Here is a 23,915-nt window from a genome sequence, read left to right as displayed (position 1 = left end):
AGCAGTCCCCTCCCTGTACCTTTTGCAGAATATCAGTCGGTCCCTGATGTTTTGTCTGGAGAGAAGTGGCTTCTTTGCTGCCCTCCTTGAAACCAGGCCTTGCTCAAGCAGTCCCCGCCTCACAGTGCATGCAGAAGCACTCACACCAGCCTGCTGCCATTGCTGAGCTAGCTCGGCACTGATGGTAGTCCGATCCCGCAGCTGAAACAGTTTTAAGATACGGTCCTAGCGTTTACTGGTCCTTCTTGGGCGCCCTGGAGCCTTTTTGGCAACAATGGAAGCTCTCTCCTTGAAGTTCTTGATAATGCAATAGATTGTTGACTGAGGTGCAATCTTTGTAGATGCGATACTCTTCCCTGTTAGGCCACTTTTGTGCAGAGCAATGATAACTGCACGTGTTTCTTTATAGATAACCATGGTTAACTGAAGAGAAAGAATGATACCAAGCACCAGCCTCCTTTTAAAGTGTCCAGTGGTGTCATTCTTACTTAATCATGACTGATTGATCGCCAGCCCTGTCCTCATCAACACCCACACCTGTGTTAATGGAACAATCACTAAAACAATGTTAGCTGCTCCTTTTAAGGCAGGAATGCAATCATGTTGAAATGTGTTTGGGGGTTAAAGTTCATTTTCTAAGCCAATATTGACTTTGCAAGTAATGCTGTTAAGCTGATCACTCTTTTTGACATTCTGGAGTATATGCAAATTGCCATTAGAAAAACTTAAGCAGTAGACTTTGTAAAAATTAATATTTGTAGCATTCTCAAAACTTTTGGCCATGACTGTACATAACAATTGATATAAATTAGAAGATATATACCAAAATTGATGCAAAAGTTACATTTATTAATATTCCAAGCAATTATATCCGATACAAAATTTAATGTATACTATCAAAATATGAAGGCATCTGTCACCAGCTTTTTGCTCCCCCATCTGGAACAGCATAAGGTAGAGACAGAGACCCTGATCCCAGCGATGTGTCACTTACTGAGCTGTTTGATGTCTTTTTGATAAAATCAATGTTGTCGCTGCTGCAGAGCTAGAATTTATACAGAGCTCATGATTATGCTGGACTATCTGACAGCAGGCCAAGGAGTCCTCTAATGATAATTTACTGTGGATTAAACAATGATTTTTATCAAAACTACACTAAGCAGCCCAGTAAGTGACACATCGCTGGAATCAGGATCTCTGCCTCATCGTTTTGCTGCTCTAAGATTAGGTGGCAAACACCTACTAATATTACCTTTAAAGGGAATATTATAAACACATGGTGGAAACTGGTATAGAAATCAAAGAACCAAAGAGTGTATAGTAAGGTGGATTAAAGATAAAGAATTACAGGGGGCTGGTGAAAACATCGTCTATATATATATATATATATATATATATATATATATACATACAGTGCCTACAAGTAGTATTCAACCCCCTGCAGATTTAGCAGGTTTGATAAGATGCAAATAAGTTAGAGCCTGCAAACTTCAAACAAGAGCAGGATTTATTAACAGATGCATAAATCTTACAAACCAACAAGTTATGTTGCTCAGTTAAGTTTTAATACATTTTCAACATAAAAGTGTGGGTCAATTATTATTCAACCCCTAGGTTTAATATTTTGTGGAATAACCCTTGTTTGCAATTACAGCTAATAATCGTCTTTTATAAGACCTGATCAGGCCGGCACAGGTCTCTGGAGTTATCTTGGCCCACTCCTCCATGCAGATCTTCTCCAAGTTATCTAGGTTCTTTGGGTGTCTCATGAGGACTTTAATCTTGAGCTCCTTCCACAAGTTTTCAATTGGGTTAAGGTCAGGAGACTGACTAGGCCACTGCAACACCTTGATTTTTTCCCTCTTGAACCAGGCCTTGGTTTTCTTGGCTGTGTGCTTTGGGTCGTTGTCTTGTTGGAAGATGAAATGACGACCCATCTTAAGATCCTTGATGGAGGAGCGGAGGTTCTTGGCCAAAATCTCCAGGTAGGCCGTGCTATCCATCTTCCCATGGATGCGGACCAGATGGCCAGGCCCCTTGGCTGAGAAACAGCCCCACAGCATGATGCTGCCACCACCATGCTTGACTGTAGGGATGGTATTCTTGGGGTCGTATGCAGTGTCATCCAGTCTCCAAACGTCACGTGTGTGGTTGGCACCAAAGATCTCGATCTTGGTCTCATCAGACCAGAGAACCTTGAACCAGTCTGTCTCATAGTCCTCCAAGTGATCATGAGCAAACTGTAGACGAGCCTTGACATGACGCTTTGAAAGTAAAGGTACCTTACGGGCTCGTCTGGAACGGAGACCATTGCGGTGGAGTACGTTACTTATGGTATTGACTGAAACCAATGTCCCCACTGCCATGAGATCTTCCCGGAGCTCCTTCCTTGTTGTCCTTGGGTTAGCCTTGACTCTTCGGACAAGCCTGGCCTCGGCACGGGTGGAAACTTTCAAAGGCTGTCCAGGCTGTGGAAGGCTAACAGTAGTTCCATAAGCCTTCCACTTCCGGATGATGCTCCCAACAGTGGAGACAGGTAGGCCCAACTCCTTGGAAAGGGTTTTGTACCCCTTGCCAGCCTTGTGACCCTCCACGATCTTGTCTCTGATGGCCTTGGAATGCTCCTTTGTCTTTCCCATGTTGACCAAGTATGACTGCTGTTCACAAGTTTGGGGAGGGTCTTAATTAGTCAGAAAAGGCTGGAAAAAGAGATAATTAATCCAAACATGTGAAGCTCATTGTTCTTTGTGCCTGAAATACTTCTTAATACTTTAGGGGACCCAAACAGAATTCTGGTGGTTTGAGGGGTTGAATAATAAATGACCCTCTGAATAAACTTTTCACAATTTAAAAAAAAAAAAAAAGAAATAACATTCTTTTTTGCTGCAGTGCATTTCACACTTCCAGGCTGATCTACAGTCCAAATGTCACAATGCCAAGTTAATTCCGAATGTGTAAACTTGCTAAATCTGCAGGAGGTTGAATACTACCAATATTGCAGATAAATTACATTTAACAAGATGACAAGAATGTCAGAAAAGTCATGCCATTTGGTTGTGATTATGTCATGTACCTATAATGTACAAGAGCATATTAACAATGAAGGGCCCATATATGCAATGTTTACCTGAAGTCATAGTAATAGAGAATAGTCCAGCACCCAGTTACATGAATAGTAATGTCCTTGAAACGTGTTTCGTTGTACTGAGATAACTTCATCAGGAATTAGAAGTTAAATGATATTGGGGGTTTTTATATGCAGACCACAGGTTATGCACTCAAGGCGTGTTAACTATTGCTGATGGCGGCTGTGCCCATGTTCAGGTGAGCAGTGGGGGGCAGGAGCCGATAGGTTGTTGAAAGTGTACACATTCGGTCACGTGCTCGTCCCCTCTGTCAGGACCACTGATGGGTGCTCCGGTATTGGAGAAAACACATTGCATGTGCGCCGTGCATTCAGCCCACATAGAAAGCTACAATAGGATCATACAGTTATATACAGGATCATGGTTGAGGCATACTAATGATTGCTACATAATTAATGCAAGGGTTTTAACCCGCCATGAAATAATTTAATCTATCATAACATTCTATTATGCATAATATCTAAAGATAAAGAATAAAGTGACAATGCCATATTGTGCAGATAATAAAGTAACAGTGCATGGATTAGTCAAGAGAAACAAAATCCCTCAAATATTAATATTATACATAAAGGAAATGTTAAAGTTCTATAAATAAACAATGATGAAATAATAAGAAAAATTAATCAATTCATCAAAGGATTGCCAATATTATCTATACACATGTGAAAAGCATAGAAAAATGTATATAACATATGGAAAGTATATAATATCAATATAGAGACAGTTTCTAAGCTGTCTCTACTTGTCCATGTTATGTTGTTATTGGAAGAGCGGACAGGGGAAGAAATGTTTGATCTGCCCATGCTTTCAATATGAAAAGGAAGGATTTAAACATTTCAATAGTATTCAATTTTTTTTTTCCTAAAATACAAGGGGAATGTGTCATCTGTAACCCTATGCCTAGTACAGATCATTTCATCTTCAGCTTGCTTAACTGTTCACAATAACAGTAATTTTGACAAGGGGTGCCCAAACTTTTGCATACCACTGTACTTGCATATTATTATACAATATTTTGTTAATCAGTATTTACACTAAAACATGATCCTGACAGTTTCTCCACATGTAGTAAACCGTGAGAATTCTTATGACAACGTCCCATATGAATGTACACTCATTTTCCTCTTATTATTAAAGTGCACAAAAATAACAATATACCACAAAAGTATTTGACAGTTTCAGACCACTTGTTCTGAGAATCATTGTTTATGTATACGTCCAACGCCCTTCATTTCATTTAGTGACATCGCTTCCGATACCTGCACCTATCTTTTATGAATGCAGATAACGGACTTTCCTTCTAGAGTGACAGTCCTCATGTAAAACCATACTTACCCCTAACATGTTGGCTCTAAAGCGCTGATTCTAATCGTTTTACAATAGTAGGTTCCTTCTGTAAGAGTAGACATGGATGTGCATACCCATATATCCAATAATGATAGCTCAGTGTAGTCCAATGATAAAAATAGAGGAAGGCAGTAAATTCATTGTTTCAAAAGCAATTGCTATAAAGTTCTGAAATATAACTACAGAAAGCAGCCAGTGTTACAAAACATAACTGGTATAAAGAGGAAGAAACAACACAGCAGCTAAAGAGAAAGCGTTTGAACGTATAGAATTCATCCAGCCACATTTTCCATACCCTGCTAAATAGAAACCCTGCTATCACACATGTCAGTTTGAGGATATGGCTGCTATTCTTTTCCTGGCAACTATAACCACAAGTGCTCTGGACGCAAATGACACATGTCACAAGGGGAGTTATCACCAATGGGCTATGTCGAATTTTATGAAATTGTGACCTAACCATTTTCAAACTATTCTAAGTAAACAGGATGTGTTAGGAAGATATTTTTAGCGTTTCAGACTCTTTAGCAGTATTCCATTTACTAATAATACAGATAGGGGAAAAAAGTACATAACACTAAAGACATCGTTTCGGGTTTTAGCAACTATTACAAATCCCTTTATAACATTAGGGGTCGCTTTAGAGACCTTCCCAAACCTCAACCTCAGGGGAAAGTAAGATCTTATTTACATACACAGAAACTTTCCCCTTACCAGCAGAAACTCTGTAGGCCTCCATCAAACGTCCGTGTCTCCGGTACATGTTTGGTCCGTTTCCTCACGTGCCGGAGACACAAGCACACGTAAACCGATTAAAATCAATGGGTCTGCGCTCATGTCCGTGTTTTGCCATGGACCGTGTGGATCATACGTGTGCCCGTATGCTCCACACGTAGACATATCCGTTTTTCTCCAGCATCACAGGTGTCACACAGACCGCACACGGACCACACAAATGTGATCCGTGTGACACACACCGGAGACAAACACACGTGTCTGTGAATGAAAAGGATTTTCTATACTCACCTTCTCCAGCGCTGCTGTCTCTGCCGCTGCTGTCACTTGCTTCCTATCCCCGCTCATTATGCTCATGGCATATTCACTCCACTGCAGGCCGGAAGCAGCAGCAGCGGGGAGTCGGCAGGACCGGAGACCACAGATCAGCACCATGGACAGCAACGCCAGGGACAGGTGAGCATAAAGTTTCCGTTCTCCGTGTGTTATCACGGATAGTACACGGAGAACACACGTGTGCCATGTGCACACGGAGGGCAATACACACCTTTGACACCGTAAAAAACGTGCGTGGATTTCACGGACGTGTGAAGGAGGCTTTAGAGGAGGTGACCACAGCAATAAGTGAGATGAAGCCTTGAAAGAGTCCGGGTCCAGATGGATATGCAGCTGATTCTTTAAATTGTTCTCTGACTCTTCCTGTGTTTCTATCAATGTGTTATTATATACCTTTAGGTGACATGTTTCCGTTATGCCGTTATGGCTCACATCACTTAACTTCCTAAACCTGGGAAAGATTCCTCCCTTTGCAGCAGCTACCGCCCAATATCTTTAATACTGGCATTAAGTTTTTCACCATACTGATTTCAAATAGACTGCAGTCCCTCTTGCTTATGGTGATCGACTAGGACTAGGTGAGACTTGTATCTGGCCAGAGATAACACCATTAGGACTATGTCTTTGGACAATAGGTCTAGGAGAGCAGGAGTTTACATGTGTGTCCTGTTGATTGATGCTGAGAAAGCTTTTGACAGGGTACATTGGGAATGCATGTTCCAGGTTGTTCAGAGCCTTGGATTACAAGAGGTTATACTTCATAGAATCTCTGCCCTTTATTCTTTGTCATCTGCCCAAGTTAGAGTTAGAGTCCCTTTTACATCCTTTCCAGATATATAATGGTACATGCCAAGGATGCCTGTTCTCTCCCTTACTATACATACTATCCATAGAACACTTAGCAGTGGCTACCAGGAAAAACCTCTCAGTTAAAAGTATCTCAATCCAATCAAGAAAACACAAATTAGCTTTATTCGTGGATGACCTTTTTCTCTATATAACTTCCCCCTCTACTAACTTACAAAATATTACATCTGAATTACATAAATTTGGCACTCTAAGTAATTTCAAAATTAATTTCCACATATCTGAGATGCCCAATATTTCTCTACCTTCAACATTAGTTGCCCCGTTGCAATCTTCATTTCCTTTCCCTTACCTATGTAGGTGTAAAAACAACTGCTGATTCTTCCCATTTATACGAGCGTATAATGCTAACTTTCTAGATGCTCTGCGTAAAGCTAAATTGGACCTTGAATAATCTTCAGTTATCGCGGTTTGGAAGGATTAATGCAATTATAATGGATCTACTACCCCACTTACTATATTGTTTCCAGACAATTCCCCTTTATTTACCAGCTTCAGTCTGCCATATCTAGATTCCTTTGGTGATATAAACATCCCCATCCATCATATAATTTATTGAGTAGAGCTAAAAAGTCTGGTGGTGCATGTCTCCAGGACTTTCTCCTCTACAACTACGCTTCATTATTGACTTGTATTATGTTCACGGGGCGAGCAAGGGTTTAGTTGATCCACTGGACCGAAGGCACCAATCACTGGCCTGGAGGAGAGAACTAGAACGGCTACTGAGACTTCACTACAGCCACAGTATTTGGCAATAGACGCACATGCTGGTAGCTAGCTGACAGAGGGCAGCCCCAGAGGATCAATGGTACCTCGGCAGCTGGTGCCACGGACATATTCTCTGGTTGTAGAAGCAGCAGCAGCGGATCTCATAGGAGCAGCCGGTGTGGATAGTTTTAGCATCAGCAGCAGATCTCTTAGGAGCAGCTTGTGTGGATGATTGAGGCAGCAGCGGATATTGAAGGAGCGGCCAGTATGAGTAGTTGCAGCAGCAGCGGCAGACTTGATATGTACTGAAACAAAGAAAGGTGTTATGATCCGGAACCATGGAAGATCACCACAAATCATTGGCAAACAGGTGACAAGAGCATTGGCAACTAATCTGGCCGCCATCCCCTTACTAACCAACACAACTAGAAGTAGCCGAGGGGTGAACTAACATCCTGTGCACCGCGAACCCAGCCGGAGAACTAAGTATCCTAAAGGTATGAAAGATGAATAACTGTCTGCCTCAGAAAATAGACAAGAATAACAAGCCCCCCACATTCAAAGACTGCGGTGATATAGGAAAAACACAATACACAGGTAGATGACAGGATTAGCTAAAGGTGAGGCCCCCGCTGACTAAAATAGGAAAGGACAGGAAAGGGACTGATGGTAGCCAGAGAAAAACCCTGCAAAATACCAACTTCCTGATAGTACAAAAAGGCCCTCAGATCGCTCGATCTGAACTCCGTCCTATACCAGGTGCCCATGTCATACCAATGAACAGAAAACAAGAATTATAACAAATTCAACAAGCCATAAACACATGGACCCAAAGGAGCTATACTCCACACAGAACTGCAGGGAGTTCCTCAACAATCCACTGAGGGGGAAAATCCCTGGAAGGAAATAAACTGAAACCAACCACAACAAATGACAAACCCTGATAAGCAAAAGAACCAGGCAATAAATAAAAAGCAAGAACTTATCTGGAGTGGATGTGATGTAGAGCAGGATTAAGCAGGCTGGAGATACAAAGAACAACTGACATCTGGCAACAGCCTGCAATCAGACCAGGACTTAAATAAGCAGAGAGTTAGGAAAGGAAACACCCACTGCACAACACACCTGGTCTCTGTCCAAACCCTTCCTGGCCACCAGAGGGAGCCTCCCAGCAGCCAAGACATAACTAACATTCATAACAGTACCCCCCCCTTGAGGAGGGGTCACCGAACCCTCACCCACGCCACCGGGCCGCTCGGGATGAGCATGATGGAAGGCGCGAACCAACCTGTCCGCATGAATGTCAGAAGCCACAACCCAAGAGTTATTCTCCTGCCCATAACCCTTCCATTTCACAAGGTACTGAAGCTGACGCCTACTGCGACGGGAATCCAGAATTTTTTCAACCTCATACTCCAGATCCCCTTGTACCAAAACAGGGTCAGGAGGCGCTACTGCAGGAACTGCCGGCTCCACATGTTTCTTCAACAAGGACTTATGGAAGACATTGTGAATCTTAAATGACGCAGGCAGAGTCAAACGGAAAGATACAGGAGTAATAATCTCCGAAATCTTATAAGGTCCAATAAATCTGGTCTTAAATTTAGGAGACGGAACTCTCATGGGAATATTTTTAGAGGACAACCACACCATGTCCCCTACTTTAAACCGGGGACCAACAGTCCGACGCCGGTTGGCAAACTTTTGGGCAGTTTCTTGGGACTGAAACAATTTATCCACTACCTGCCCCCAAATCTGCTGCATTCTGTTGACCACCGAATCCACCCCCGGACAGTCAGACGCCTCAAGCTGCCCTGAGAGGAACCTAGGGTGATACCCAAAATTGCAGAAAAAGGGGGACACCAACGTGGTAGAGCTAGCTCTATTGTTAAGGGCAAATTCAGCCAAAGGCAAAAACGAAACCCAGTCATCCTGATCCGCAGAAACAAAACACAGTAAATAGGTCTCCAGGGTCTGGTTAGCCCTTTCAGTCTGACCGTTGGTCTGAGGATGAAACGCCGAGGAGAAAGACAGCTGAACCCCCAATTTGGAGCAAAAAATCCTCCAAAACCTGGATACAAACTGCACCCCTCTGTCAGAAACAATGTTTTCGGGAATACCATGCAAACGGACAACATGTTGCAAAAACAAAGGCACCAACTCTGATGAAGACGGCAACTTAGATAGGGGAACCAAGTGGACCATCTTGGAGAATCTGTCACAGATCACCGAAATCACAGTCATTTTCTGAGAGACGGGAAGCTCTGAAATAAAATCCATAGAGATGTGCGTCCAAGGTTTCTTAGGTACAGGCAAAGGCAATAATAGCCCACTAGAACGTGAACAACAGGGCTTGGACCTAGAACAAACTCCACACGACTGCACAAAACGACGGACATCTCGGGACAGGGAAGGCCACCAAAAAGAGCGTCTCACAAGATCCCGAGTACCAAAAATGCCAGGATGACCCGCCAAAACAGAGCAATGAACCTCAGAGACAACTCGGTCTCTCCATTGGTCTGGGACAAACAGTTTCCCTGTAGGACATCTCTCAGGTTTATTCCCCTGAAATTCCGCCAGTGCCAACCGCAGATCAGGCGAAATAGCCGAGAAAACTACACCATCATTCAGGATAGTAGACGGTTCGACAACCTCCAAAGAGTCAGCGCAGAAACTCCTGGAAAGGGCATCGGCCTTAACATTCTTGGTGCCCGGCAAAAAAGAGACCACAAAATTAAACCGGGTAAAAAACAAAGCCCACCTGGCCTGCCGAGGATTCAACCTCTTGGCCGATTCCAGATAGATGAGATTCTTGTGGTCCGTAAGCACCACAACTTGATGCCTAGCCCCCTCCAACCAATGCCTCCACTCTTCAAATGCCCACTTCATAGCCAATAATTCCCGGTTCCCCACATCATAATTCCGTTCAGAAGGAGCAAACTTCCGAGAGAAAAAGGCACAGGGCTTAAGTTTACCCGAAGTAGCGTCTCGTTGAGACAGAACAGCACCTGCTCCGATCTCTGAGGCATCGATCTCAACTTGAAATGGGCGAGACACATCAGGTTGCTGCAGAACTGGGGCAGAAGTGAATCGCCTTTTAAGCTCCTGGAAGGCCACAATAGCCTCAGGGGTCCAATGTTCAGCATCAGCTCCCTTCTTTGTCAAATCTGTCAGAGGTTTGACAATGGCAGAAAAATTGGCTATAAATTTACGGTAAAAATTAGCAAACCCCAAAAACCGCTGCAGGGATTTTAGAGAAGTCGGTTGCACCCAGTCGTAAATAGCCTGAACCTTAACCGGGTCTATTTCAATAGCGGAGGGAGACAGGATGAAGCCCAAAAAGGAAATCCATTGCACCCCAAAGAGGCACTTTGACCCCTTAACGTACAGTGCATTATCCTTAAGTATCTGAAAAACATCCCGTACTTGCCCCACATGAGAGTCCCAATCATCAGAAAAAATCAAGATGTCATCCAAATACACAATCAAAAATTTACCAATAAGGTCCCGAAAAATATCATTCATGAAGGCCTGGAAGACGGAGGGTGTATTAGTGAGCCCAAAAGGCATCACTAGGTACTCAAAATGCCCCTCAGGAGTATTAAAAGCCATCTTCCATTCATCACCCTCCTTAATACGGATGAGATTATACGCACCCTTGAGATCCAGTTTCGTAAACCATTTGGCACTCTGCACTCTAGAAAACAGATCAGACATCAGAGGCAAAGGGTACTGATATTTGACTGTAATTTGATTAAGAAGACGGTAATCAATACAAGGCCTCAACGAACCATCTTTCTTAGCAACAAAGAAGAAGCCAGCACCCAAAGGAGAAGATGAGGGCCGAATGTGCCCCTTCTCCAATGATTCTCTGATGTATGACCGCATGGCATCATGTTCGGGCACAGACAAGTTGAAAATCCGCCCCTTGGGAAATTTACAACCGGGCACCAACTCAATGGCACAGTCACAGTCCCGGTGTGGGAGCAGAGAATCAGATTCCTGGTCATTAAATACATCACGGAAATCAGACAAGAAAGCCGGAACATCAACTGCCTGAGCAGACGTGGACGACATGGAAAGGTCCTGATGCAAACCTTGACAACCCCAACTAGCTACCGACAAGGATCTCCAGTCAAGAACCGGATTATGGGTCTGCAACCACGGAAATCCCAGTACCAAGGTATCCTGTAGATTATGCAATACTAAAAATGTACAAGTTTCCTGATGCGCTGGTGCAACTCTCATAGGCACCTGGGTCCAAAATTGGGGTTTATGTTCTGCCAAAGGGGTAGCATCAATGCCCCTTAAAGGAATAGGAGTTTGCAAAGGAACCATGGGAAAACCACAATCCCTAGCAAACCCAAAATCCATCAAATTGAGCGCTGCCCCTGAGTCCACAAAGGCAAATGCAGAAAAGGAAGACAATGAGCAAATCAATGTGACAGACAAAAGAAACTTTGGTTGCAAAGAACCCACAGTAACAGAAGTAGCCAATCTCCTTTCAAGTTTAGGGCAGACAGAGATGTTATGAGAAGCGTCTCCACAATAGAAGCACAGTCTATTCTTCCGTCTGAACCCCTGCCGACTAGCATTAGAAAGGACCCTATCACACTCCATAGGCTCCAAAGGCTGTTCCACAGGCACAAAACCAGCAGGTATCTTCCTGCGCTCACGTAAACGCCTATCAATCTGAATGGCCAAGGTCATAGAGGCATCAAGACCAGAAGGGACGGGAAATCCTACCATTACATCCTTCACAGCATCCGCAATACCCTTGCGAAAAAGAGCCGCAAGTGCATCATCATTCCATTTGGTAAGGACCGCCCACTTACGAAATTTCTGACAAAACGTTTCTGCAGAATCCAAACCCTGAGTTAAGGACAACAAGACCTTTTCTGCTTGGTCCACAATATTGGGTTCGTCATATAATAATCCCAAGGCCTGAAAAAAGGAGTCCACATCATTGAGAATCGGATCATCAGACGCTAAAGAGAAGGCCCAGTCCTGAGGGTCACCACGCAGCAAGGAGATGACAATCTTAACCTGCTGTACGGGATTCCCTGAGGACTTAGGGCGCAGGTCAAAAAATAATTTACAATTATTTTTGAAGCTCAAAAATCTCGACCTATCTCCCGAAAAAAATTCAGGAATGGGAATTTTAGGCTCTGCAAGGGGAGTCTGTGCAAGATAAGACTCTATACGACAAACCTTGGCATCAAGATGAGCAACACGCTCACCCAATTCATCCATGCTAGACAAAAGAAATCTTCCACAGGACCCAAAGAAGAAGAGGAAAAACACCACAAAAAATAAAAAATTCTCACAGCAGTTTTTTTTTTTTTCCTTCTTAAGAGTACCCTTTAAATTTGTTTGGCCGGATGTACTGTTATGATCCGGAACCATGGAAGATCACCACAAATCATTGGCAAAAAGGTGACAAGAGCATTGGCAACTAATCTGGCCGCCATCCCCTTACTAACCAACACAACTAGAAGTAGCCGAGGGGTGAACTAACATCCTGTGCACCGCGAACCCAGCCGGAGAACTAACTATCCTAAAGGTAGGAAAGATGAATAACTCTCTGCCTCAGAAAATAGACAAGAATAGCAAGCCCCCCACATTCAAAGACTGCGGTGATATAGGAAAAACACAATACACAGGTAGATGACAGGATTAGCAAAAGGTGAGGCCCCCGCTGACTAAAATAGGAAAGGACAGGAAAGGGACTGATGGTAGCCAGAGAAAAACCCTGCAAAATACCAACTTCCTGATAGTACAAAAAGGCCCTCAGATCGCTCGATCTGAACTCCGTCCTATACCAGGTGCCCTTGTCATACCAATGAACAGAAAACAAGAATTATAACAAATTCAACAAGCCATAAACACATGGACCCAAAGGAGCTATACTCCACACAGAACTGCAGGGAGTTCCTCAACAATCCACTGAGGGGGAAAATCCCTGGAAGGAAATAAACTCAAACCAACCACAACAAATGACAAACCCTGATAAGCAAAAGAACCAGGCAATAAATAAAGAGCAAGAACTTATCTGGAGTGGATGTGATGTAGAGCATGATTAAGCAGGCTGGAGATACAAAGAACAACTGACATCCGGCAACAGCCTGCAATCAGACCAGGACTTAAATAAGCAGAGAGTTAGGAAAGGAAACACCCAATGCACAACACACCTGGTCTCTGTCCAAACCCTTCCTGGCCACCAGAGGGAGCCTCCCAGCAGCCAAGACATAACTAACATTCACAACAGCTTTCCTAGTAAGCAGCCCACTGAAATCCCAAGCGTGAGCTCCCTCACTTGGCCATAGTGGGGAGCGGGGCCTGGACGGCTCCAAGCTACCGGGCCACAACGGACAATCTAAAATTTTGTGCCAGGAGGCAGGTTATGGACCACCAGCAGTATTGCAGGGAATGGGACCTGGACGAGCTCCCCTCGAGAGGCAACGGCGTTCAGAGACTTGGTTTACCCTTTTGTCAACGTTTGCTTCATTGCTGAGTGAGTACCTGACTGACTCCTGCACTGCGTCCCCGCATCACCATCTAAAGTCCCGGCGCCTACCCCTACCCGTGGAGGGCAACGTCATCTAGCTGCCCCACTCAATACTAGTCTCGTATGTAAGAGGGGGTTTCTTTCAGGAGTGGGTTCAGCAACCAGTGTGAATAGCTAATCCTAAAAATCGGAGAACGTTGGTACACTATTAAAGATCTAATCACTTGCCGCACCAAATGGGTAGTATACGTATTATTCTGCACATGTGGGTTTTTCTATATAGGATAAACCATCCGACCACTTTTTACCAGATTCAGAGAACACCTTCATTCCATAGGTTCAGGTATAGGCGCAACCCGCCTTATTACTCACATGCAGGAGGTCCATAATGGAAATCAGAGGTTATTGCAGTTTGCGGGCATAGAAAAAAATCCCCCCTTCTCCAGCAGGAGACGACACGCATAAACATCTACTTAGAAGAGAGGCACGTTGGCTTATGGATACAAAAGCCCTAGGTCCAATCGGTTTTAATGACAAAAACGATCTGGTCATTTTTCTATGATTTTTTTATGATTTGCCACAGTGACTAAATTAATATATTAAGTTGGCATTGTAGTTGAATATACCCCCATAAGGGTTAACAATGCTATAAATTCTATGGGAAAGAAAATATATACAACAAACTGGTATTTAAGTTTATATATCCCCACAAACGGTTAATAATGCTATAAATTCCATAGAAAAAAAACTTTTTAGATATAGTGAGAACAAAACCTAATGGTCTATGTGGCAATGTAAAGAAAGATGATAAAAATGATCTGGTCATTTTTCTGTGACTTTTTTATGATTTGCTACAGTGACTAAATTATCATAATAAGTTGGCATTGTAGTTTAATATATCCCTATAAAGGGTTAATAATGCTACAAATTCTATGGGACAGATAATATATATAACAAACTGGTATTGAAGTTTAATATATCCCCGTAAAGGGTTAATAATGCTATGAATTCCATAGAAAACTTTTTAAATATAGTGAGAATAAAATCTTATGGTCTATGCGGCAACGTAGAGAAAGACTTAAAAATGACCCGATTACAATAGAGGATTAATGATCAGCAAATCCATTGTGATAAACTGTCCTTTCATACCAGTCCTATTGTTTACCACTCTGTAAATGTTTTTAATTGTTTTTAACTTGTAACACGTGAATTCTAACATACCCTATTTAAGAGGCTATCATTCACGTTTCAGTGTGGACCCGTGAAAGCACCCCTAGAGGTGCGAAACAGTACCGTCGTCCTCTGTGCTCCCTTCCTCACCTCCCCTATGCTTTCTCACCTGTTTGTATGAAGCAAAATTAAAACTTCTCACACCGCAGAGTGCTGCGGATCTTGTTTTTGAATCTCCAATCTTCACACGACTTCTTTCTCTACTCCCCTCTTATCTCCTCCTCCTGCCACAATTGCAACAAGATTTTTCCCATGCATCACCCATACTCTGGATCTCTCTACCCCAACATATTAGACTCTTGCCTACCGTGGAAACCTTTAGGCTAAGTGCCCACGGGCGCTCGTACCTACGGATGTATACGCAGGTACGAGCGCATGTTTCCCGCAGCTGCCCGCCGGCATCCGCAGCTATTTTTAGCTGCTAGGTTACAGCGCAATAGCTGCGGGAAACATGCGGACATTCACGCGGCTTACCTGCGGACGTCTCGGCCTCTCATCTCCATAGCGGAGGTCCGGGACATCCGCAGGTAATTCCGCATGAATAATTGACATGCAATTATACCTGCGGATGCGGACATCCGCAGCATGTTCGGCAGCCGCACTTTCCGCAGCGTGGACACAGCACTCCCCATGTCCCATAGGATAACATGGGGAGTGCCTGTACATGCTAAAACCTGCGGATTTATCTGGAAAATTCAGAAAAATCCGCACAAACAGGCTCCCGTGGGCACATAGCCTTAGAAGGAACACAGAGATCTTCCTTTTCTGACAAGCCTACAAACTGTATTAAGCCTCATTCCACTATACCATATACGTGACTAGCTCTACCCTCACCTACTGTATTCTCACCCATACCTTGCAGACTGTGAGCCTTCGTGGGCAGGGTCCTCTCTCCTCCTGTACCGGTCTGAGTCTTGTACTGGTCATTATTATTGTATTTATTTTTATTATATATACCACCTTTCACATGAAAAGTGCAATGAAATAAATGGTGCTGCAATAATAATAATAATAATAATAATAACAATAGTTTATAAATCCGCTCCATTTTGCACATATCACCTTTCTTAGGATGACTCTCCAGGTTGACCCTTCTAAGGATGGCTCTCCAGTTGCCATTGGAACTGTCCTGTAATTCCAGTTCTCCTGATTGGTCATGCACAGTGCAGTATCTCTCTCAGCTGGCATCCTGCCAACATAGCACTGCTGTGTCTAGAATAGACCTCCTATTGTAAGAGATATCACAAAAAGAGGCTGATCTTCATTCAGTGTAGAGCTTATACCAGGAAACAGCAGTGTGCCTGTATTCTAGTAATTAAGAGAAACAATGTACTGCAGGATGGGGCTGTATACACAGACAATACAAAGGAGAAATATACAGCAGTATTGGCTGCATATAGAGAGGACAAAAAAGAGAGCTATACTACAGCATATGCTTTATATATCGAGGACAGAGATATTCGGCAGTATGAGGGTCTCTATACAGGGGCTTTGATTAGTTGAGCTGAATTTGTTGCCTTCTGCTGAGAGTTCAGAGATCTGAAATCCCAAATGCCACTCTTTTGATACATAAGACTCAGGATCATAATGTGTCATAGTAATCATTGGATCAGCATTCACAGTTTCTCATCACTCATTTATCTGCAATAAGCAAAGCACATAACTTTGAACTGTTGTTGTGCCGAAGTTCAGGACAGTTGTGCTCTGCTAGAAAGAGATCATGATGTTAAACCGCACTGGCATTGCAGCGCCCCAGAAGTCATCAGGAGCTACAGGAAACTGCATCCTATCCAGGATGCAGGGCCTACCCCCAGGGACCCGGAAGATCATTGCCAGTAACAGCAACACATTCAATTTAATCCCTGTTTTTCCCCATTCCCAAAGAGTGGTGACAGGCTAGGGTTGGATGGCCACCTAGGGGTGGAGCTGATCCAGTCCACTAGACGACAAGCAGGGGGGAGGGATATACAGTCTGTTAGAGTCAGTAAGTGGAAGTGAGAGGAGACGGACATAACCGCACTGACAGGAGAGTGTAACGGGGACCTGAGGGCCCAGGCATGTGGTTGGCGGTGGGGTACAGTGGAGTACTCCCGGAACCATCGCACCAGCGGGGTACAGAGTGCTAGGTCAGGCAAACGCTCCAGACTAGAGATGAGCCACCGCCACTAGTGTTCGAGTTCAGTTCGTCGAACGGCGGGTGTGTTCGACGAACACCTTCGAACCCCATTGAAGACAATAGCAGGCAAACACAAACACATACAAACACATAGAAAACACCAATCTAAGGTGTCCAAAAGGTGACAAACAACTCACAAAACACCACAAACACATGGAAAAGTGACAAGTACATATATTCATGCGAAAAGAAAAGAGCTGGACGAGTAAAAGGAGGAGGAGACACAGATATAGGCATGTCATGCCCTTCTAAAATCATGTAACACACAGCAAGGGGACTCCAACCTGAGTCTCCCTTTTTTCCAAAAATTGGGCCACAGACACCACTTAAGTGGCATCAATTGTCCCCCAGTTGCAAACTTCACAAGTTGATTTGCATGAAGCACACTCAAAATCCACAAGCCTTTCATGTCCCCATGATGACACAGGGGTAGAAAAGTCCTTGCGGATCCATGACTTCTTCATCTTGGATCATATTTTTTAAACTAAATTTTTATTTCTTTTCTTGTAATGGTAAAATAGGGTACAGAATGAAGAAAATAAGGGTCAACAAATCAAAATATCAAATAACATAGTCTCTACAATTTATCGATCAAATATTTGTCACGGTCATCAAATTTGCTCCTTCCCCTTCTTCGTCAGTGTATATTTCTATTATTCAGTCTCCGCTACCCCCCTTCAGCATTCCTTCATAACATGTTACAAACATTACTTATAAACACTATCCCTCCCATCCCCCCCCCCTCATCTTGGATCATTTTAAACACAGCAAGGGGATTCCAACCTGAGTCTCCCTTTTTTCCAAAAATTGGGCCACAGACACCACTTAAGTGGCATCACTTGTCCCCCAGTTGTAAACTTGACATGTTGATTTTCATAAAGCACAATCAAAAATCTACAAGCCTTTAGTCTCCCCAGGATGACACAGGGGTAGAAAAGTCCTTGCGGATCCATGACTTGTTCATCTTGATGAACGTTAGTGTCGAGGGTGGGGGCCAGCTTTCCCGTCGCGGGGTCTGCTCGGGGAGATCGCGCACGGATCCGGTGCCTTCTCCTCGGTGGCTCGAGCGGGTCGGACCCGGGGCCCGAGCAGCACTCCTCGAAAAAGAGTGAAAAGGGGAAGGAAGTCGGATTTTTTTGGGAAGGATAGAGTGTTCGTGACGCCACCCACGGGTTGTGGTGACGGTGGGCACCACCGCTGCTGGTGACGGGATTCCCGGGAGCGATGGCGGGGAGCAGCTAGGTGTTGACCCCTCCGTGGGTAGGGGCTGTTGGTCCCGGGGCCCGGTGGGAGGATGGATTCCCGGAAGATGGGGTTCGCAGGGTGCAGGGTTGCGGTGCAGCGCAGCGCGGTGCCGGATGGCACGGGTGTACTCACTCAGACACAGATTGACAGAGTCTTTGGTAAACCAAATGACTGGATGGACGGGGCCCGCAGCCGGCTACGTTATTTTCCCTGGATGGGTTGATGGTGGCTGTCGTTTCCCTGCACCTGTGTGTTGTTTCTTGACTCCAATGCCTTGGCACCGGGAGTCTCTCGATGTACACGTGCCGGAGGAGCCCGTTTGCCCGCAGATGCTGGCCCTTTGGATCTCTTGCCCTTGGCGGTGGCGCTTATCCGGAATGGTTGGGCTGTTGCCTTCAATCGGGACTTGGTTGGGAATGAACCCATGAGGTTCAGACCGCAATCAGCAAATTTGACTAGAGGTTGGCTTTAAGCCTAGTCGGGGTCTAAGTACCCTGCCTGGTGCTTGGCTCCAATCGGCTCCCCGGTTCGGTACCGGCGGGCCACCGCCCGACCCTGGTCCTACGGTTCCGCTGACCTTCGCCAACTCCTGCAGACGGCCACCACCATCTGCCGACCTTGCTGGATGTGCCTGGGCTCCAACCCAGACACCATCAGTTTTCACTCCTCACTCACTCCTGCCCACAACTGGACTTACTACTGTGTTTTTCCCGCCTCCAGCCTGTGAACTCCTCAGTAGGCAGGGCCAACCGCCTGGCTCCGCCCCACCTGGTGTGGACATCAACCCTGGAGCTCCAACCCAGACACCAAAATTCTCCCTCCTTACTGTCCGACTGCACTCTCTAGACTGCTCTAGACTGCACTGTTGTGTTTTCCCGCCTCCAGACCTGAACTCCTCGGTGGGCAGGGCCAACCACCTGGCTCCACCCCACCTGGTGTGGGCATCAACCCTGGAGGGTGGCAACAAGGATTTGCATGTGTGACTGGTGTGACCTGTCCAGGGAAGGGGGTGTGTGTGGTGTTGTGTCTGTGACTATCTGGCTAGGTCAGGGCGTCACATTAGTCTGTCCACATTGTCACTGGACAGACGCATGTGCTTATCTGTCAGCACACACACAGCAGCACTGTGAAGACACGTTCCGAGAGAACGCTGGCTGCGGGACACGACAAGATCTCCAAGGCGTAAGTGGCGAGCTCAGGCCATTTTTCCAGATTGGAAGCCCAAAATGAGCAAGGCTCCAGTTGCAGAGTCATGGCATCAATATTCACTTGGAGATACTCCTGTATCATCCTCTCCAGCCGTTGACTATGTGTCAGACTTCTTGTGTCTTGTGGTCTTGCAAAGAATGGTCTAAAAAATTCATGAAACGATTCCATAAAATTGCTATTACCACCAGATACGGTGTTGCTGGTACGGTTTGACTGATGATGACTCGACAGTCCCATGGTTGGCAAGTTAGACTGTGAGATTCACTCTGTGCACCACTGGTGTTTAGTGGAAAAGCCGAGCTAAGATTGCATAACAACTTCTGCTGATACTCATGCATACGTGCGTCCCTTTCTATGGCTGGAATTATTTCAGCAAATTTTGACTTGTACCGGGGATCTAAGAGTGTGGCAACCCAGTAGTCAGTGTGACGCCCTGGTCACCCCAGGGGTTACAGGTCATTACACTCACCACATACACCCCCACCCCAGTTAGGTACCACCAGTCAACCAAAAGACCTGATTGCCTCCCTCACAGTCAGACAGGCACACCAGGTGGGCGGAGTCAGGTGGATAGACACGCCCTCCGAGGAGTCTGCTGGCCTGAGGCAGGAAAAACACGAGTGGATAGAGTTTTGGGAGCAAGGAGAGAGGAGTGAGTTATGCTTGGGGCCTGGGTAGGAGCCTGGGACCCCAGATCAGTCAGGCAGGCAGACGATAGTGGCCGCCTGCAAGAGACCGGGAATACGACCAGCGGAACTGTAAGGGACCGGGACAGGGTAGTGGCCCGCCGGAACCGAACCGGGGAGCTAACTGGATACCGGAGCACCAGGCAGGGTACTCAGACCCCGAACTAGGCTATAAGCCACCACCATAGTCAAATCAACTGATTGCAGTCTGGACCTCAGGGGTTCATTCCCACCTAAGTCCCGATCGAAGGCAACAGCCTAACCCGTCCAGATAGGAGCCACCGCAAGAGGCCAGAGATCCAAGGGCCAGCGTCTGTGGGCAAACGGGCTCCTACGACACATACACGCCGGGGAGCGGGCTACCAGTGCCCAGGCACGGTAGCCAAGATCACAAACAGGTGCAGGAGAAAGGCGGACATTACCAACCTATCTGGAGAAGCTGCAGCCGGCTGTGGGCCCTGTTCGTCACCCCGTTTGGTTTACTAGTGACTCTGTGTGGTTTAATCGTGAGAACACCAGTGCCCTCGGGCACCGCACCGTGCTGCAACGCCACCTTGCCCCCCGCACCCCGGCCCATCACCAACTGGGCCCCAGGACCAACATCCCCTATCCACGGAGGGGTCAACACCTAGCTGCACCCCTACACCACTCACGGGAGTCCCCGTACCTTTACCGCAGCGGTGGTGTCCACCATCACCACAACCCGTGGGTGGCATCACGAACTTTACCATACCACCACCCCATCACCCCTGCGTGCGCCGCCACTACACCCTTCCAGAGCGACGTGACCCCCGGGTCGCAGCCGAGACTGCGGGGCGGTACATCAGCATTACTTCCAATTCTGACAATCCGAGGGTCATGTTGTAGGTAGTGCAGCAAGAAGGCGCTCATGTGACTTGCGCATCCAGGAGGACCAAGTCCTTGCTATGTTGGTGGAAGCGAGGTGAGAATCATGCTTCCTTCCTCTGACCTCTCCCCCCAACCTCGAACAACAGAAATGTGATCAAGGTCTCCCTCATCTGCTGAGTCTTCCATGCCCATCGCCAGTTTCTTCCTGGGCTCCTGCACCTTCCTCAACAGTTTGGATGCTATCATGCGCCCTTGTTGATCCCTCTCCCCCACCATCCCATGCATGCCGCCTTAGTGATGCTGACCGTCTGGACCTCGTAGATCTTGGTATCCCTTCCGCATATGAATCCTCCTGTACTTCCTCCCCTTCCTCTTGTCCCACCACCTGACTCCGAATACTCTTTAGAGTGTGCTCCAGCATGTAAATGACTGCAATTGTCATGCAGATAATGGCATTGTCAGCGCTAAACATCTTCGTCGCCATGTTGAAACTGTGCAGAAGGGTGCATAGATCCTTGATCTGAGACCACTCCAGCAGCGTGATCTGCCCCACCTCTGGATCTCGTTGGCCCAGGGTATACGTCATTACGTATTGCACTAGGGCTCGGCGGTGCTGCCACAGTCGCTGCAACATGTGGAGAGTCGAATTCCAGCATGTCGACACATCGCATTTTAGGCGGTGAATCGGCAGGCCGAAAGACTTCTGGAGCGATGCAAGTTGTTCAGCTGCGGCGTGTGAACACCGGAAGTGAGCACATAGTGACCGTGCCCTGTGCAGAAGCCCATCTAGGCCGGGATAGTGGGTTAAAAATAGCTGGACAACAAGGTTCAACACGTGAGCCATACAAGGCACGTGTGTTACCTTGCCCCGGCGAAGGGCCGCACCCAGGTTTGCAGCATTGTCGCACACGGCCTTTCCTGGCTGCAGGTTGAGTGAAGACAACCATTGACGAAACTCGGTCTCCAGAGCTGACCACAACTGGTCAGTTGTGTGACTCATATTTCCCAGACATTTAAAGACCACCTGATGCCGTTGAGCTCTGCTGCCAGCATAGTAAGGAGGTGTGCGGGATTCCTTGTGCGCAGTTACAACGCGGGTGGCCTGACCAGACAGGCTTTGGGCGGAGGTGAAGGACCCAGACGAGGTGGAAGAGGCAGAAGCAGTTGAGGAACTTCTACATACAGAGGATTGACGCACAGCTCGTGGGTACGGCAAGACTTGTACAGCAGACCCTTCTCCATCTCTCACCATAGTTACCCAGTGCCCAGTCAGCGACATGTAATGCCCCTGTCCATGCTTACTGGTCCAAGTATCTGTGGTGAAATGCTCCCGTTCACACACAGACTCTCTCAAGGAAGTGGTGATGTTGTGTGTGACGTGCTGGTGTAGCGCAGGCACACCTTTCTTGGAGAAGTAGTGGAGACTGGGCATCTGGTACTGGGGCACTGTGATGGACATAAGGTCTCGAAAAGCTTCTGTATCCACCACGCGGAAGGCAGCATTTCTGTATCCAACAGCTTGCAGATGGTGAAATTCAACCTCTTAGCTTTGTCATGGCTAGAATGAAATGGTCTTTTACTTGTCCACATCTGGGGGACCGAGGGCTGGCTGCTGTGCTGAGACGGCGTTGAGTAGGGTGTCCCTGGAAAACTGCTGGTCTGTGAGGAAAGTGCAGGCGGAGACATAATGTTGCCTTCATCCAAAGGTGGTGCTCTCGATGTCTGAGATAGCTCAACACCAGCAGCTGTTTCCCCTTTCAAAACAACTGACGACCTGCCAATCACACTGCCTGTTGCGGTTAAAGAGGTGGAAGGTCTGCGTCCAAAAGCATGTGTGACTGCTGTCCCCACAGTCATAGAGGATGAAGAGCGCGCGGATGAACTTGAAGGGGCAGACGTTGGTTGGCCCGCTCCGCTAGGCCGCATTGTAGCACAGTGAGCTTCCCACTGTGACTTATGCTTCATATCCATGTGACGGTTTATAGACGAAGTAGTCAAACTATTAAGGTTTTGGCCTCTACTTAGAGATTGGCAACAAATCTTACAAATGACATGAGTTGGGAGATCCTTTGCGATGTCAAAAAAGGACCAGTCTAGGCAAGGGTTAGAGCCCATGCGACCTGCAGAGCCACCCCGACTTGTGCTCACAGGCAGAGTTGTGGCTGAGGATGCAGTTGTTGACGTGCTTCCAGTGCTCCGTCTGTGTCCAGGAAGGGGCAAGCTAACCTAGTCGTCAGTCGCATCCTCCTCCACCGCCTCTGCTGACCTCATCAAGTTCCTGACTGTGGGTTGACAGTAAGTGGGATCTACAACCTCATCATCACCCTGTATGTTTGCACTCCCCTCGTCCTCAGAGCCAACCTCTTCCTGCCCTAACCGAATAGTTAAGTTGTCATTCCAATCAGGTATCTGAGTCTCATCGTCATCAGCATGTTCCTCATTGTCGCCAACAAGAGGAGTTACAGTTTCGGAATGAGGGTCTACATTATGCTCAGAACCTTCTTCATCTGGGCCTGAATCTGACTCACAAAGCTTCTGGGCATCACCGCCGATCATTTCCTTGTCTGGACTCACTGTAGCTTTGGAGCAGACCTCTGATTCCCAGGCTATAGTGTGACTGAACAGCTCTGCAGACGCAACCATCTCTGTTACCCCATACTCTGCAGGGAGGGTGGAGACTTAAGAGCTGGTAGAAAGCAAGTGTGATTGGGGTGACAACTCAGAGGACTGGAGTCTTTGGGATGTTGAAATAGAGGTGGAGGAGAGGCCACTTGATGGAGCACTTGAGATCCATTCAAGCATCTGCTGTTTTTGTGCCTTATCTACCTTTGGTAGCAATGGTCGTTTCCGTAACAAAGGGATCATATCAGATT

The 23,915-nt window shown here is 46.3% G+C and overlaps 1 protein-coding gene across 2 annotated transcripts in view; it reads right to left on the bottom strand.

Moving 5' to 3' along the window:
* MATK (megakaryocyte-associated tyrosine kinase) overlaps nt 1-23,915 on the bottom strand; it is a 143,171-nt gene that overhangs the window by 102,292 nt on the left and 16,964 nt on the right. The window contains exon 1 of one of the 2 annotated variants that reach the window (XM_075337847.1): nt 4,482-4,776. The exons of the other annotated variant lie outside the window; for it this stretch is intronic. Within the exon in view, the coding sequence (XP_075193962.1) occupies nt 4,482-4,490 (9 nt within the window). The 5' untranslated portion in view covers nt 4,491-4,776. Of the gene's footprint in view, nt 1-4,481; nt 4,777-23,915 lie in introns of those variants that run through there. 2 annotated transcript variants of the gene reach the window in all.

The sequence above is a fragment of the Anomaloglossus baeobatrachus genome, chromosome 1, assembly GCF_048569485.1.
Source record: "Anomaloglossus baeobatrachus isolate aAnoBae1 chromosome 1, aAnoBae1.hap1, whole genome shotgun sequence".
Classification (NCBI taxonomy): Eukaryota; Metazoa; Chordata; class Amphibia; order Anura; family Aromobatidae; genus Anomaloglossus; species Anomaloglossus baeobatrachus.
This window is presented reverse-complemented; position numbering and strand designations above follow the sequence as displayed.